General features: G+C 41.9%; 1 protein-coding gene and 1 long non-coding RNA gene across 2 annotated transcripts in view; one reads left to right on the top strand and one right to left on the bottom strand.

Moving 5' to 3' along the window:
* Positions 1 to 2,034: 2,034 nt before the first annotated feature.
* On the bottom strand, positions 2,035 to 11,826 carry LOC130601290 (uncharacterized). Its single transcript, XR_008972634.1, has 4 exons — positions 11,745 to 11,826; positions 4,249 to 4,398; positions 3,282 to 3,349; positions 2,035 to 2,611 (listed from the first exon to the last, which is right to left on the bottom strand). It is a non-coding gene; the product is annotated as an uncharacterized LOC130601290 (long non-coding RNA).
* An 887-nt stretch (positions 11,827 to 12,713) lies between these two features.
* CDK19 (cyclin dependent kinase 19) overlaps positions 12,714 to 15,010 on the top strand; it is a 128,757-nt gene continuing 126,460 nt past the window's right edge. The window contains exon 1 of the mRNA XM_057413225.1: positions 12,714 to 13,138. Within this exon, the coding sequence (XP_057269208.1) occupies positions 13,011 to 13,138 (128 nt within the window). The 5' untranslated portion in view covers positions 12,714 to 13,010. The remainder of the gene's footprint in view (positions 13,139 to 15,010) is intronic.

Below are 15,010 nucleotides of genomic sequence, written 5' to 3'. Positions count from 1 at the left end.
AGGAACCTCCTACCAGGATCAGCATGCTGCAAAATATTTGCATTCCCAAGATATGTAGAGTGCCTAGGTGGAGCTTTTATTAAGTTTGGAGTCCCTAACTCTTCTTCAGTAATGCTGCCTTTGGGAAGACTGTCACTCAGTTCTTACACCGTTAAGGATTTGGGTGTCTGATGGCCACAGTATGGAATTACTTGGCCACCATGGGGCCACAGGCATTGGCAAGTACTTGAATATGCACTACTTGTCTGCAAGTATTGGTTCTCCAGGTCTGCTGTGCGCTGTATAGCTTTACAACTCACCCCACTCAGCAGAAAGTTAAGTTCTGAGGAATTCATGATTCAGGTGAACTGAAAGGGAAGGGCAGACCCTTACAATGATATAGAAACACACAGAAGGCATGGTGCTAAACTGCACCTGAAGGTCACACTTCAAGCACTAATTCACCAGTTGTAAAGCACATAACACACAATGCTGCTATAAAGCACACCCACAAAGTAAATGTACACGTAGAAGAATAGAGTAAGCAGCCTTACCATGTTAATGCAATCTTATGATTAGAAAAATATAATTTTACATGCTATGTATTTATGCATGTAGTAATGACTTCTGGGAGGTTTCTCAAGGCAGATTTTTTTTAAATAAGGAGCATAATTTAGAAATATATTGAATAATAATTACAATGTTGGGACTGAAGGATTTTAACGTCAAGTTATCCACTTAATCTGCTGGTTTACTTGGTTTCAAGTTGTATCCTTTCAAGTGCCACAAAAAAAGCATTCAGGAGTCCTGGCTACAGCTGAAGCCATTAGCACTCCTCAGTGTGGCACACTCTATGCCATATAGCACAGGAACAATATGATAATTTACAGTCTGTCCCTCCCAGCTCTGCTGCAGTTCATTTGGCTCTGCTCAGCGTTTTTTTTTGGTGTTTTCTCCATTAAGCTAATAAAGGCCTCCTAGAACCACTTAAATACTGCACTACTTTACATTACAGTATGATTAGATAAAATTAAATTAAAATGGGCTTGTGAGAATGACAAAGAAAAGATGTAGATAAAGATCTAATCTTCTTTTGTGCTTATATATTGGCTCAGGATGCAGCACAACTTCCTGCTGTAGATTATGATAAAATAGCTATTGTATTAGAGATAAATTTATACAGATATCACATCAGTTAAAACAAACCCTTTAGAATGCTATAAATATGTTTGTACAAGGGGGTTTCCAGGTTAGTAGGATTTTCAAATCCATATAGCAAGAACAGTACAGTACACAAGGCTGTGTGCAATCGAAGTTTTAGAATGGTTCAGACCTGTTTATACAGGTTTAGCCATCAACAGGGCAGCAGACTGCAGTTTCCATCGCAGCATTCCTGGAACAGATGAAGATACAATGTCTCACTATTTGTCACCATCCAGCAGCAGGTTACTGTACCCATACCTATTTTGTAGGTGCCCTTTGGACACTTCACTGAGGTCACTCACCAGCCTCACTGGCACCAAGGGACCCATTTGAGCACAGGCTGGCAGAACTGAGGGTGGAAGTGGCTTTTTGCAAAAGGTCATTGGTGAACAGCTGGCTGGGGAGTAGTAACGACTTTGAATGAAGCAACTATTTGCAAGCTTAATTCATGCTTATGGTCTAAAGGTATTGTCATAAGTCTGACAGATAAAAATAGTTTTAAGTCAATATAAGAGAGACCACACAAAAAATGTGAGATAATGCAGTTAAAATTGCTTGAATTAAGTCCATATAGCTTCTGTATGTAGGAAATATGGGATTTGACCTGCTGAAAGCTCTGCAGTGGCCACAGCTCTGCTTCTTATATGAACAGTTTGACCTGGGAAATAAAATTCCTCAAGTTCTGTGGCTTTCCTCCATCTTTTATCCTTATTTTCAATATTGTTTCTCATATAGATGTGCAGAATTTCTTTGTTAGCTCCTTCCTCTGTGTAAGTACATTATGTGCCCTGCTGCCTGACCAATACAAGCTATAGTCTCTGCGCTACTGCTACATCAGTAACTGAGCAGATTTAGTCCTTGATTTTCAGTGTATCCAGAATTGGTATAGCCATTAGATTGCTTTTAGGCATTAAGTTCTTCTTAAACCTCTTTTTGACACTAGATGGCTTTTCCTAACATTTCAGTGACCTGATTTAGTCTTAATGAAATCTGAATTATTGACAGACAAAAACAAGTTCATTTTTAATGTCACTCAGTTCAGTTCATATCTCTGTCTTCATTCCATCAAAGTCAAATCAAGGTCAATTTGACGTCTGCCTTCCCCCCCAACTCCCTTCAATGAGTTCTGAGAGGGATAATGATGACACGTGGTATCAATATTTAAGTGATATAAAGGAAAAGAGATTACACACAAAAGAAAGCATGCAATTTTATCAGACTTTAGAACAGGTATCATGTTACCTGCACTGTGCCCAACCCAGTTCAGTAGTTTTTTTGTATCTGAATTTCTGTCTGATACAGTCTAGGAATCTGGAAATGTTAAGAAAGAATGCACTTAATGTGAGGCAGAAAATCAACTCATACATACACAACCATATGATTCTTATCTGTGGATGTTCAGGTAGTAGGTCTTTCATATGCAGGAAGTCTGAAAGGCAGTGAAAATACTGCATTCAGTAGAGTTGTATGGTATGGACCTATGAATACTTTTTTTTTTTTTAATTTTATTTTTAAATGTCCCCTCTCCCCTTAGGCTCTGACAGCAAACTACAATTTTATATGTTTGGGAGATGATGCCTCGCTGCTGGAGCAGAAACACTGAACAAAGACATGTTATGCCTGTCTGCCAGGCTTTACTAATTAATGTATTAATCCAAACAATTCAAAACTAGTGTATTTTTTTCTGCTGTGCTGCCACTAAATGGCTTTGGAGATCTCTCTTGAATGTTGTAAATGGTATGGAAGCTCCCAAGACTGATACTTTGCATATTAGTCAGACTTTTCATCCTCAAACCTTATTCATGAACTGCTGAGAATTGTCTCTGTGAGCCTCAGGAAACAGGGTTTAGGTGATATGCTGTTTGCCTACGTATCTTATCAGACACCCTTTAATAACTTTTGAACCCATAAGTTCATTTCAACTACATTTGATGCAGAAATAGAAAACTTCAGGTTATGAAGTTCCTCCAAGTTTCATGAAATGTAACCGCTCAGTAGAGGAAAGACTACTTCCTTCCGATTATTACTGTGACTGAAAGGCTGTTGCTGGAGCTCTAACATTATTTATGATGTTTAGTTTGCGGTAAGCCAGTACATACCTAACTCAAAAGCAACCACATCTCCTTGTTTCTCACCTGCCTGGTAGCTGGGAGGCAGGAGGAGGGAGCTGTGAACACTGGGGGAAATGAAGACTCATGATGGGCAGGGAGCTGGAGCTGTGGTCACTGGGAAAGGAGGAAGAATGGAAATCAGGGCTTAATTCCTGCCATCTCTTAAAAACACAACTTGTTCTCTACCTGGGAATGACTTGAGTCGAAAGTGACACATCAAAATTAAGCAGACTGAAATGAACTTACCACCCAAAGTACATTCTTAGTCTAACCAGCACACCAGCACAACAGTCACCATTTCAACAAACTTTCTTTATATTTGTTTATCTTCTTTTCCATAAGCATCCAGTTCATTACATACAGCGTTCAGGACTTCACTCCTGAGAACAATTTGGTAATCTGATTTTAGTCTACTGCTATTGTTTCTGTTGCCATTGATATCATAATTATTTCTTTTTCAAGCATGCTTGCTTCTAAACCAAGCATACTAAAGTTACAGCTCCTTGTGTTTTGTGTTATACACAGACTCCATCGCAAGTGATAGACTCAATAGGTTATATGAAGAAAGTTTTGTTTATGCTAGCAACTATCATTTTACAATAAAATAATAGCAATAAAATAATGGTTAATAATCAGAGTATCCAAAGTTACCAATTAGATTTGAGATAATCCATTAAGGATATCTAAATGTTATTACTCCTACTTTATGGACCCAAGAATTGAAACATATATGATGTAATTTTTCTGGTGGTAACAATAAGGTTTTCAACAGACTCAGGGGTAAACAATAATCCATACTGTCTTCTTGCTGGCACTAGTAGCTGGGGAAGAGAAAATGACGTGTGACTTCTTCTACTCAGTCCTAATAAAAAGGATTTGGTAGTTTCCACATACAGAGTAAAAGATGAGAGGCATGGCAATTAGCCTAGTAAGCTGCATCCCATCTCATTCTTACCTTAGGGCTTTCCTATAGGTGGTGGGTTGACCATGGCCAACAGCTAAACACCCACCTAGATGCTCACTTACTGCCCCCAAAGTGGGATGTGGGAGAGACTCCAAAGGGCAAAAGCAAGAAAAATGCATGGGTTGAGACAAAGACAGTTTCCTGAGTCAAGAAAAGAAAAAAGAAAAAAAAAAAAAAGACAAATAAATTGTGGAAAGCCACTCACTCATCATCTCCTACCAGCAGACTGGTACCCAGCCAGTCTTCAAGCAATGGCAACTTTGCAAAAACTCCCCCCCGCCCCAATTTTATCACTGAGCATGATGTTATATAGCAAGCAGTATCTCACTGGTCAGATCATGTCAGCCTACTTGCTGCAGGGGCAGGATGAAAAACAGAGAAGGCCTTGATGCTGTACAAGCACTGCTCAGCAGTAGCTAAAACACTGGTGTGTTATCAACGTTGTTTAGGTCACAAATCTAAACCACAACACCATACAGGTTGCGATGAAGAAAATTAACCTCATCCCAACCAGACACAATATACTATCAGAGGCTACAGGGAACCAAGGGCACTTTATCCTTCAAAAAAACATTAACATGGCAGTTGAAAGTACTTCAGCTTAGAATTAAAACTAATTTAATAGTTTTGATTGCCTTAATTTTACTGTGTAAAATTGGAGTGAGGAAAAGACAGAAACTAGTGACAAGAAGTCTTACTCAGCAGCAAGGGCACTCATGTTCTGTAGTAAGAGCAGCTAGTGATTTTCTTTGTGTGCATCATCCCCATATTTCCCTTCCATCAACCGTTGTTTCTGCACCTTCTGTGAGGCTAAAGTCACAGTCACCTTTTCCATGGTATTTTATCCAGCCAGAAGCACTGTAGGGGTTTGACAATAAAATTTTTGATGTCTGTGGTAAGGGTGTAAAGTATTTTTTGCTTCAACAGTCAGTGCTTCGTCTTTTCTATATAAGGCATTAGCACTAGGTATTTCTCTCAGGATAATCTCTTTTTTTTTTCCAAGTTGTACTGGCAAGATCATAGCCTGAAGTATAAAAAGATTTTGGTCAGTTCTTTTTTTCAGGCTGAAATTTGGCTGACAGCACATTTTTTACTGGTCAATGGACATAGCTAGTAAAGCTAACCAATATTTTCAGTAATACTTGAATCCAGAAGTTTTCCTAAGGATGTAGAAATATTGTGCCTTACATTACATATAGAAAACCTGGTCCTCAAAGAAATAAAAACCATGTAGGACAATGGAACTCCTGTTCCTCCTCTCATTAAACCATCTGGCTTTCCTTTAAAATTCAGAGTTGCTCAACTTCTTCAGCGTTGTGAGCCAACAGCCAATGCCGTCATTTCCTATTTGGCTGTAAATACAGTTCTGGAATCTAGATAATGTAGGATTTTGCCACTGAGGCAAGGATGGAGTTAGGAAATAATAAAATTAGGGTGGAAATAAGAAAACCAGAACTTCAGCAAAATATTGAGGCTCTTAGCCTCAATATTTTCCTAGGTTTTCTTGAATCTAATTCTGTCATAGTTTCACAAAGCACAAAATCATTCACAGGCAGGAGGCATTCAGCTCTTGGATCACTCATTTTTTCTGTTAACACATCCATCTCCTCAGATTCTAACAAATTGCGTTCTGGTGAATTCCTGATCTGGAAGTTTCCTCTGGTACACAATAGCCACAAATGACACAGTATTAATTAAATATGCTTTTTGGCTAAATTTTTTTTTAAATCATTTATCACCCCCCTCCAATAACTTATTTTCCCAGCTAAAAAATCCAAATGTATTTAGCCTCTTCTTGTAGGATCATAAGAATGGCTGCAGTAGATGAACCAGAGGCCCATCTAGTACATGATGAGAGAGTATACAAAAAGGGCAAGGAGACAGCAATAATCTCTTCTGTGTGCCTTCCCAGCTTCCAGTAACATGAGTCCTTCAGAAGTGCTAAAACAGAGACAGTATTTTGTATTTAAAAGCTGCTAATGTATTTGTATCCCATCATTTTGCCATTTAATATTTTTGAGTTTTAGTTATCTGAATGTTACTAATCCTAATTATGGATTCTGAGATGAGGTGACTAGAACTGACAACAATATGCAAGCAGTGCACCACAGTTGTATGTAGTACTGTGGTTTATATTTCTTTCCTTATCCTTTTTCTAAAAAAGTTTACCTTTCTTGTACTATTAACCACCTCTGAGAATGGAACCTTTTTTCATACAACTGCTCACAGTGACTTCAAGAGTTTTAATGACTGACACTAGCTTTTAGAAGTCATCATCGTATCTGTGTGTTTTTCCTCCATGTTTATTACACTGCACTCTGGAACACTGCTTTTCAACTATCGCTACTCACACAGTGCTGTGGGAGCCTGTGTATTTCCAATCAGCTTTAGATCTGAATTATCAAACATGTTCTTCAAATGTTGTCACGTCATCATTTATTCCTTTTCCCAGTTCACTTACAAACTCAGTACAAATCCTTGTGGGATAATCCTTCTGTCACAAAACCTCACAGTTCACTTCTGTCTTTTGAGTTTTGTCTTTTAACTGATTAGTCCATGAAATGAGGCTTCTTATGTCATATAGAATAACAAACTCATAGAAAAATAGGGCTGGAAAGAAAACCAAGAAATCTAATTTCTAGCTACTCTCCTCATCATGGTAATGCTACCTTACCTACAAAACTTCTAAAATAGTTTTATCTAACCTTTTCTTAAAAATATCTAATTATTTCAGTTTTAGTCTAATGATTACACATTATCTCCAGACAATTTCATTATCTAACTGTCTTTATCACTCAAAGATTTTCTTATATATAAATTGCACTTGGTATAACTGAAGTTTGTTATTTCTTGTACAAAGACAATTTATTAAAGCACTTCTGAACGTTTGCTGCTGAGAACACTTGTAATAAGACATCACTATTTGGCTAGGAGCAACACTAAATTATAATAGTTCTCTATATATTAGATATGTTCTATAGACTTGTCATGAAATACTGTTTTATAGCCATAGCTTGTCTTTAGGATGAATTTTGCTGATAAAGTGATATAAAACTTATTATATCCAATGGAAAAAGTTGGAAGCCTAACAGTAGAACTTGATATGGTTTGGGTTATCTGTTTAGCACAGTTCGGTTTCTTCTGTGGGAATGGATTTAACTTCAGAAAGCTATCAGACAGTGCAGTTTTGATGTATCCTCCTTTATATTCCTCAAGCGAACTGTATCCTGGGCTGCATCAAGAGAATAATGACTGGCAGGCCAAGGGAGGTGATTCTCCCCCTCTACTCTGCTCTCTCCTCTGCAGTACTGCATTCTGTGGTTCCCAACACAAGAGGGGCGTGCAGCTGTTGGAGCGAGACCAGGGGATGGCCATGAAGATGCTCCAAAGGCTAGAGCACCTCTCCTGTGATGACAGGCTGAGAGAACTGGGCTTGTTCAGGCTGGAGAAGTCTCTGGACAGACCTTAGAGCAGCTGCCAGTGCCTAAAGGGACCTACAAGAAATTTGGAGAGAGACTTTCTACAAAGACATGGAGGGAGCAATGCATGGAGGGATAGGACAAGGGGCAATGGTTTTAAACTGAAAGAGGGTAGATTTAGATCAGATATTAGGAAGAAGTTCTTCACTATGAGGCTGGTGAGGCACTGGAATAGATTGCCCAGAGAACCTGTAGATGCTCCATCCCTGGAGGTGTTCAAGGCCAGGGTGGACAGGGCTTTGAGCAACCTGGTCTAGTGAAAGGTGTGCCTATCCATAGCAGTGGACTTGGAACTAGATGATCTTTAAAGTCCGTTCCAACTCAAACCAGTCTAGGATTCTGTGAATCAAAGAAACATCTTTCCTTTTTCATTACATGCTACTGATTTTCTCATTTCATGGAAAAAGATTAGTGGATTCTACAGGCAAATTTAGAATTATTTTAGCCTCTGAAAGCCTTAACAACTAGCAAGGAAATAGAGCAGGTGGAACATGGTGGTGCTGGAATAAGAATGCCAACAATGCCGGTGGATTGAAAGCATGTGTATCATCAAAGCCAAGGAAGCTCAGTTACACCAACAGTGCAGCTTCAAAATATGCAAAGTTTGGCTGCTATATTCAGAATTAGAGTTTATGCTTTCTCCATAATGGGCAACAACTACATTTTTAGAAATCAAGGTTTTCTCTGCATCTCTGCTTTGGAGGTATTGGCTGGCACTCTAAACCAGCTGTCACGCTGATTCTCAAATGGGAATGCAATGGCTGTTGATAGTATCCTCTAGCTTTTTGGATTTTTTTTTTCTGACAAATTTAAACACTACACTGCATGCTATACGGCAAATGAAATAAGCTCATGCATCTTGCTTCACAATTTACAGGGAGTGATATGCTAAGATATACACGTGGTTATACATAGTTGGTCAGCGATCAGGTTGAATTGTAGTTGTGCAATGATAAACTGTGGCACACCATGCAATGCAGGATTATTTCACTTCTACTTTGCTGTGTCCTACTGTTTTTAGTGGCTGAATGCTGAATTCTGTTGGTTATATTATGTAACTGCTCAATCTGACCAGTCCATAAAGAGAAAGTAGGTAATAGCTTTTGTGATTTTGTGAGGGTTTTCTTTTTTCTCAGGAAAAATCATGAGGAAAAACAGTACAGCCTATTTTGAGATCAGGTTCTTGGATTACACTCAAGAAAAGCAGTACAAGGTTTCTATTTTAGTACTATTTGGATTATGGTGCTATAAAAATTAATTAAAAAACCAAACCAAAACCAAAGCTAGCCAAATAATTATATAATGAGAGCAGAAGTCAGAACTCCCATATTCTGTTCCTAGCATGAACTCTAGACTTACTGTAAAATCTTGGTAGCGCCTCTTAGTAATGTACTTTGTTTTCTAAACCTGTAAAATAATCTTAATAGTTTTATAATAAGTGTTTAGAAGTTAACTGACATAAAAGATTCCAAAATTCAGAGTTTTACTGGGAATGACAATGTATGAACTTGCAGCCAGTAGAAGACTTTCTAATCCACCCCTATGAGAAATTGTCTGGCATACTATCCTGCTTTTATTAGGCTATTCACATTCTTACATTAATATGTTTAAAAATTAGTATATTTATATATTAGTATATAAAAATTAGTATATTTCTACTTTTATTGGAATAGAACTGTATTTCTCTGCTTCTGTAAAGATGATAATACAGTTCATGTGGGACCCATATTTGTTCTGAATTTTCTCTACTCTTATTCCTCAGACTTCTGAGGTGTATTCTTTCACTCTTAAGTGAAGCAACATCAGCTTAAATGTGACTGATGTCAGTAAACACTGTTTGTGTATGTTTATTAATGTCCCACTAAAGATCTACTGAAAAAATGCTGTATTGATCCATAAGAGTCCCAAATTTCCCACTGGGTTAACAAGTAAAAGCTTACAGAGAGAGTAAGTTAAGAAAAGGTGCAAATACTTCCAGATGTGGCCTAGAAAAATTAAAAATAAAAAACCCAAAACCAAAACAGAACAAAACTCACACACATTTTTTGGTCTCACTAATATATGAAGAGAGAATGCAGTGACTTGACATTCAGAAGAAATGGTGATTTGAATGAGCAACAGCCCAGCATCTTCAGTTAGGCTGGCAGGCTGAAAAAAATCATGCTTGCAATCTGCAAGCCTGTCATTTTCTATTTTCTTTGGTGGGGCTACTCAGACATTCTACATCAGCACAATTAACAAATGATAGGGCATTAAGTATTAAAAACATCACAGTAATTTCCCTTCTGACTAGAATTGAATAATACAATAAAACACTTTATAAACCTCTGTGAATGCCATTAAATATGTATTACCAGTGTCATAACCATTCTACAAACATGGAAGAGCAATGGTAATGTCATGGTACTGTTCTGCCTCCTTCTCTCAGCCCATTTGCCACTACTCAGAGATTCATCTCTGCTCTGTAAATAGCTGCCTGCCACTGGTCCTCCTCTGGGACCCACCTGGAGAGGAGATGTCAGGAAGCTGTTCTCAAACAGGACTGACAGCATGTGCCTGTATAAACAGTTTTCTCCACCTTCATGAACTTGAAGTGGATTCCTGCTATGTGCTCCAACCTCAAGAGGAAACAAATGCGCCCATTTTCCATCTTTTAACCATGGATTGATAAAACTTCTGCATTATAAGAAGGCAGCCTCATTCTTACTGGCCTCTGAGATGACCTACACTTGGAGCTGCTTAGTTGATTCTACACTTTCAGTGGCTTTTATGTGGCAAATGTAAGGATTCAGAAACCAGAAGCAGGGCTTTGTCACAAGACAAGGAACCAGGGCACAGATCATGTTGTGTGTTTTCCACAACTAGCTTTGCATCAGTCCAGCTTCTGTTGGGGGGGCTCATGAAGGAAACGAGAAAAGCATGGTTTGTTTAGTCCAGCAAAAGAAAGGCTATGTGGGGATGAGATTGCTATCTATAAACACTTTTGGCAGGGGATACACACAGGAGAGCAAGAAAGGCTACTTCAGGACAGTATTTGAAGAGAAAGAAAAGATGGATGTGGACTGGTCACAGGAATTGTAGGTTTGAAATTTTAAAAAGTCTTCCAGCTGTTAGAGAGGTTTCTCTCAGACAGCCTCCTAGCAGCAGCAGCAAAGGCCAAAACTCTTACTCACAATGATCAGTTTGTGGAAGAAAGGATAAAAGGGGTGCTTACAACACTAGGGAGCTAGGTAGCATAGGGTAGAGGGAAATTAAGCTGTCTTGGCTTACAAATGCCAGCCTAGCTGGGCTTCCATAACCAGGGGTGCTGTTAACCCTCTCTCACCTGTGCTGTGGACATACAATAAATAACAGTGAAGAACAATCTTTTCATTAAATGTTGGAATTGTAAGAGTAGAAAATGAAAACCTTAGTAATGAAAATGGGCAGTAACAGCTATTTCTTTGGTCCAAGAGGGAAATGGGAACTACTTGAAGAGTTTATCATTACCAACTGCAAGGTAGTCCTTATTCCTAATGACTTTAAGACTGAATTAATATATATGGGTAGCATAACCTTCTACAGGTACATGCTTGCCCTTTTAAGTCTGGTCACCTAGTAGTCAAAGCCAACACTGAGAAGAAAGGGACACAAAGATGTAGACACTTTGCAAAATTTAAAGCTCTAACTTTAGCAAATGTCTTTAATGCTGACACTGAATGGTGTTCTCTCTCCTGTGCTCAGGAAATTTGCCAGATCATGATCAGGCCTTGTTCTGTACCTGCAACTGCAGAGAAAAGCACTTGTAGTTCTCTGGAAAATATTACTTTGGTAAAGGAGTGATTAAGTTTTCTGAGAATTTAGGTTGTTGTTTACCTGGCGCGAGGGAAATTCTGAATCATCTATTACTTTCTGGAGGAAATAATCACTTCAAAATGGTTACACTCCTTCTGCCTTCGCTGAGAAACAAATTTCTGGTTAGGACCTCACAGTTTAGCTATGCACTAGTAATCATATACAGTACCTTACCTCGTACTGCAGCTGACCCCTCCCTTTGCTTTATCAGCACTGACAGCTTCTCACCAGCTCGCCAGTCCCTCCCATACAGTGTCAGGCAGTGGGAGAACTTTCCATTGAGGTAACCAGTGCTGGCTGGGCAGGTGATGAACCGAGACGGTTTCTGTATATGGACAGCTTCTGGTTTTACACTTCTCTGATTTCATTCTGTTTCACTTACTTGCTGCTGTTATTAGCCAAGATTGAATACAGAAGGTGGGGATTATTACTTGCTTGCATGACAGGATATAACCTTGGTATTTTGTTAGTTCTGTGTGGTGCTTCCGTAATGCAAATACACGTGCAGAGAGTGTTGTTTTTCACCAAGAAAAACCTGAGACGACATAATTCCAAAATGCCTAAACATTTCCATCATCTCAAAATACTTAGCATGAAATCTGAACCTGAAAGTAGCATCATGTTTGGCTTAAAAACTCTTTGCACGGGGCTGAAGGGACATAGCTTTGCTGTACTGAAAGCCTCAGCAATAAGCCCGAGTTCGTATTTGGATGCAAACACTGCAATTTGCCCCTGCGATCCTCACTGTGAACTATTCAGCAGCTCCTGACTACATCCATCCGCCTTGCAAGGATCCGTGTTTCCAACATGGAACGGGAGTCGCATAAAGGTTACTGCCGCTTTCCGCTCCTCCTTCCCGTTTGGCTCCAAACGGCCGTGGGCCTGCAGTGCAGCCCCGCCGGACCGGCACACACGTGAGGCCGCCGCTCCGCTGAGGAGCCGTTTGCTTTGGGCGGGCCGTAGCTCGAGGGGGAGGGGCCGAGCTGTGAGCCGCGCTCATCGCTGCCGCCTCTGCCCTCAACGGGAAGAGTCAGCAAGTCCCCAAGGGCCGCTGAAACGCTGTCTCCGGGGAGCGCAGCGCGCCGACGCCGCCTAACCAGGGCGTCCCGGGGCATGCCGGGAGGTGTAGTTCTACCGCCACGGCATCCCGCCCTCCTCGCAGGGGCAGGCTCCCACAGCCGCACTACGACTCCCGGCATCCCCCGCGCAGCGCCGCGAGGAGCCCAGTTGAAGCGGGTGGCGGCCGAGCGCGCCCCCTCCCCCCGCCGAAAAGCCCCAAACCAAAACAAAAACAAACCGCCCCCCCTCCGCCCGCCCTCCAACCCCTCGCCCGCCCGCCGAGCCCCGGAAATGGCGGCGCCAGGAGGGGGCTCTGCCAGCCAGGGGTGCTGATCCGGCCGCCGTGTCCCCTGTCCGTCCCTCCCCGCCCATGGGTGAGACATGGACTACGAGTTCAAGTCGAAGCTGGCGGCCGAGCGCGAGCGGGTGGAGGACCTGTTCGAGTACGAAGGCTGCAAAGTGGGCAGAGGCACCTACGGGCACGTCTACAAGGCCCGTCGCAAGGACGGGTAAGGGCCGCGCCGAAAGCGGCCGGCGGGACACCCCTTTCCTCCCGTACCCCCCCCCCCCCCCCCCCCAGCTCTCCTCTCGTCTGTGCCCTGTCCCCTTCCCCTCCGTGGAAAGTTTCTGGCAGCGCGCAGGGGCCGGAACGCGAGCCCGTCCAGGCAGCCCCCGCCCAGCTCCGGGTGCGGGCCGCCGATGCCTTGGCCCCGTGGTGGGGGGAGCGGCCCGCGGCTCTGCAGTGCGTGTGCGACCGCCGGCGGGTGCCCCCCGAGCCCTGGAGACGCGTGAGAGGGAAGCTGAGCTCGGTCGCCCCTGCCCCGCGGCTGCCGCACCGCCCCCAACCCGTGCCCTCCATCCCGCCCGTGACCGAGGCCGAGGTGGCGCGTCGCGTTCTGCACATTTCCCCCGCTCCCGACGCTGGCGTAGCAGGCAAGGGGTGCTGTGTCTGTAGGCTGTGCCGGTGGGATCTCCTTTGGTTTTCATATCAGGCTTCAGGTCATGGCTTTCGTCTTTTGTGTGATTGCGTTTGTGCTTTGACGTTTTGATCTGAGAACTTACAGGGCATTGAGAAACAAGCAAGTTTGATGCGAGGAGCACCTGGCTGCCCATCACCTTTCCCTGGGTTCTCCTGTTCAGGCCAATGCACCCAAGTGGTCCAAGAAACCCCCGGGCGTGTGTTGGTCACCGATCCAGCCCCAGGTACTAGGCTGGACGGAGCCTGGCAGGCTTGGCTTGGTGACCTGTCTGGGAGGCTCCAACAGGCAGAGCTGGCAGCATCTGACAGTACCTACACAAGAGGTGTGTGGGAGGTGTGTCTCCATCGGAACCTGTTTCCCCTGTGAGAGCATGGCACTTGTCCGCATCCCCAAATACCTGGCTACTGGCTAGATCCTGAGGTTGTTTAGCCGTTAAGCCCATGTACGGTGGCTGAGCTACGCTTTCTTCTTTTCCTTTGGGAGAAGACAGCTAGCACCATGGGATAGGTGTCCCATGGATGCCTTTTTCTCTGTACTGTGGTTAAGAGAGCAAGGGAGAACTCAGATTGCAATTTGGGATTGCTTGGCCAGTACAGCTCTTGAAGAGGAGCAGTCCTGAGGCCTGCGTAAGGCTCTCGGGCAGGTGCAGGTTCCAGATACAATCCTTTTATTTCAGAAGGCCGTTAAGTATTTTTTCACTGTTGTATGTGGACAATGAACAAACACGGACTGTATTTATATAAGTGTCCAAAGCATACTTTAAAGTTTGATAAAATATGCTTGCAAATTGGAGGTATTACCTTTCTAACAGAAAGCTAAAGAGCAGAAGCCTTCTGTTGTAGGTGACTGAAAAAGAAAAGATCAACTATAGAAAAATGGCATTTTTTTCAGTAGAATTCTGAAAGTGGTTAATGACTGCTGCTGTTTTAGATTGAGAAGTCAGGGATTTTTCTGTAGGAGTAAATAGCATTCATGTGTGTCTTCAAAATTTAAACTTGAGTTAAGAGGATGTAGTATCAAAGTGATTAATAACTGAAAGGAAGCACACTAAGTCAGGTGGAGGATTAAATGCTGGAAAACGAGCTCTGATTCTGACTAGCTTGCTTTGCAACCTTAAAAATACTAGAGCATAGCTAACTTGAAAAGGGAATGTTAAATCTTTTGTGGGTATCAGAGCTGCCACTGAGGTCTTCTAATATTTGTGGGTTTAGTAGTCATGTCCTTTTTTTTAAAGTTTTCATTTATTTTTATTATCTGCCTATAAGAGAGGAAGTGGTAATAGAAACACCCAAAATACTGGCTAAATTTTTGTTTGTTTGTTTGTTTTTGCTGTTCCTTGATATGGTAATTCTAAAGTTACTGCTTTTAAGAACAGCATAGAAGAGGAAGAGCTTTGGGTTT

This window comes from Pezoporus wallicus, unplaced genomic scaffold, assembly GCF_028554395.1.
Source record: "Pezoporus wallicus isolate ANWC-B61680 ecotype Strahan unplaced genomic scaffold, APGP_CSIRO_Pwel_v1 contig_7505, whole genome shotgun sequence".
In the NCBI taxonomy this organism is placed as follows: Eukaryota; Metazoa; Chordata; class Aves; order Psittaciformes; family Psittacidae; genus Pezoporus; species Pezoporus wallicus.
Note: the sequence above shows the minus strand (reverse complement) of the source record. Positions and strands in the feature narration are given on the sequence as shown.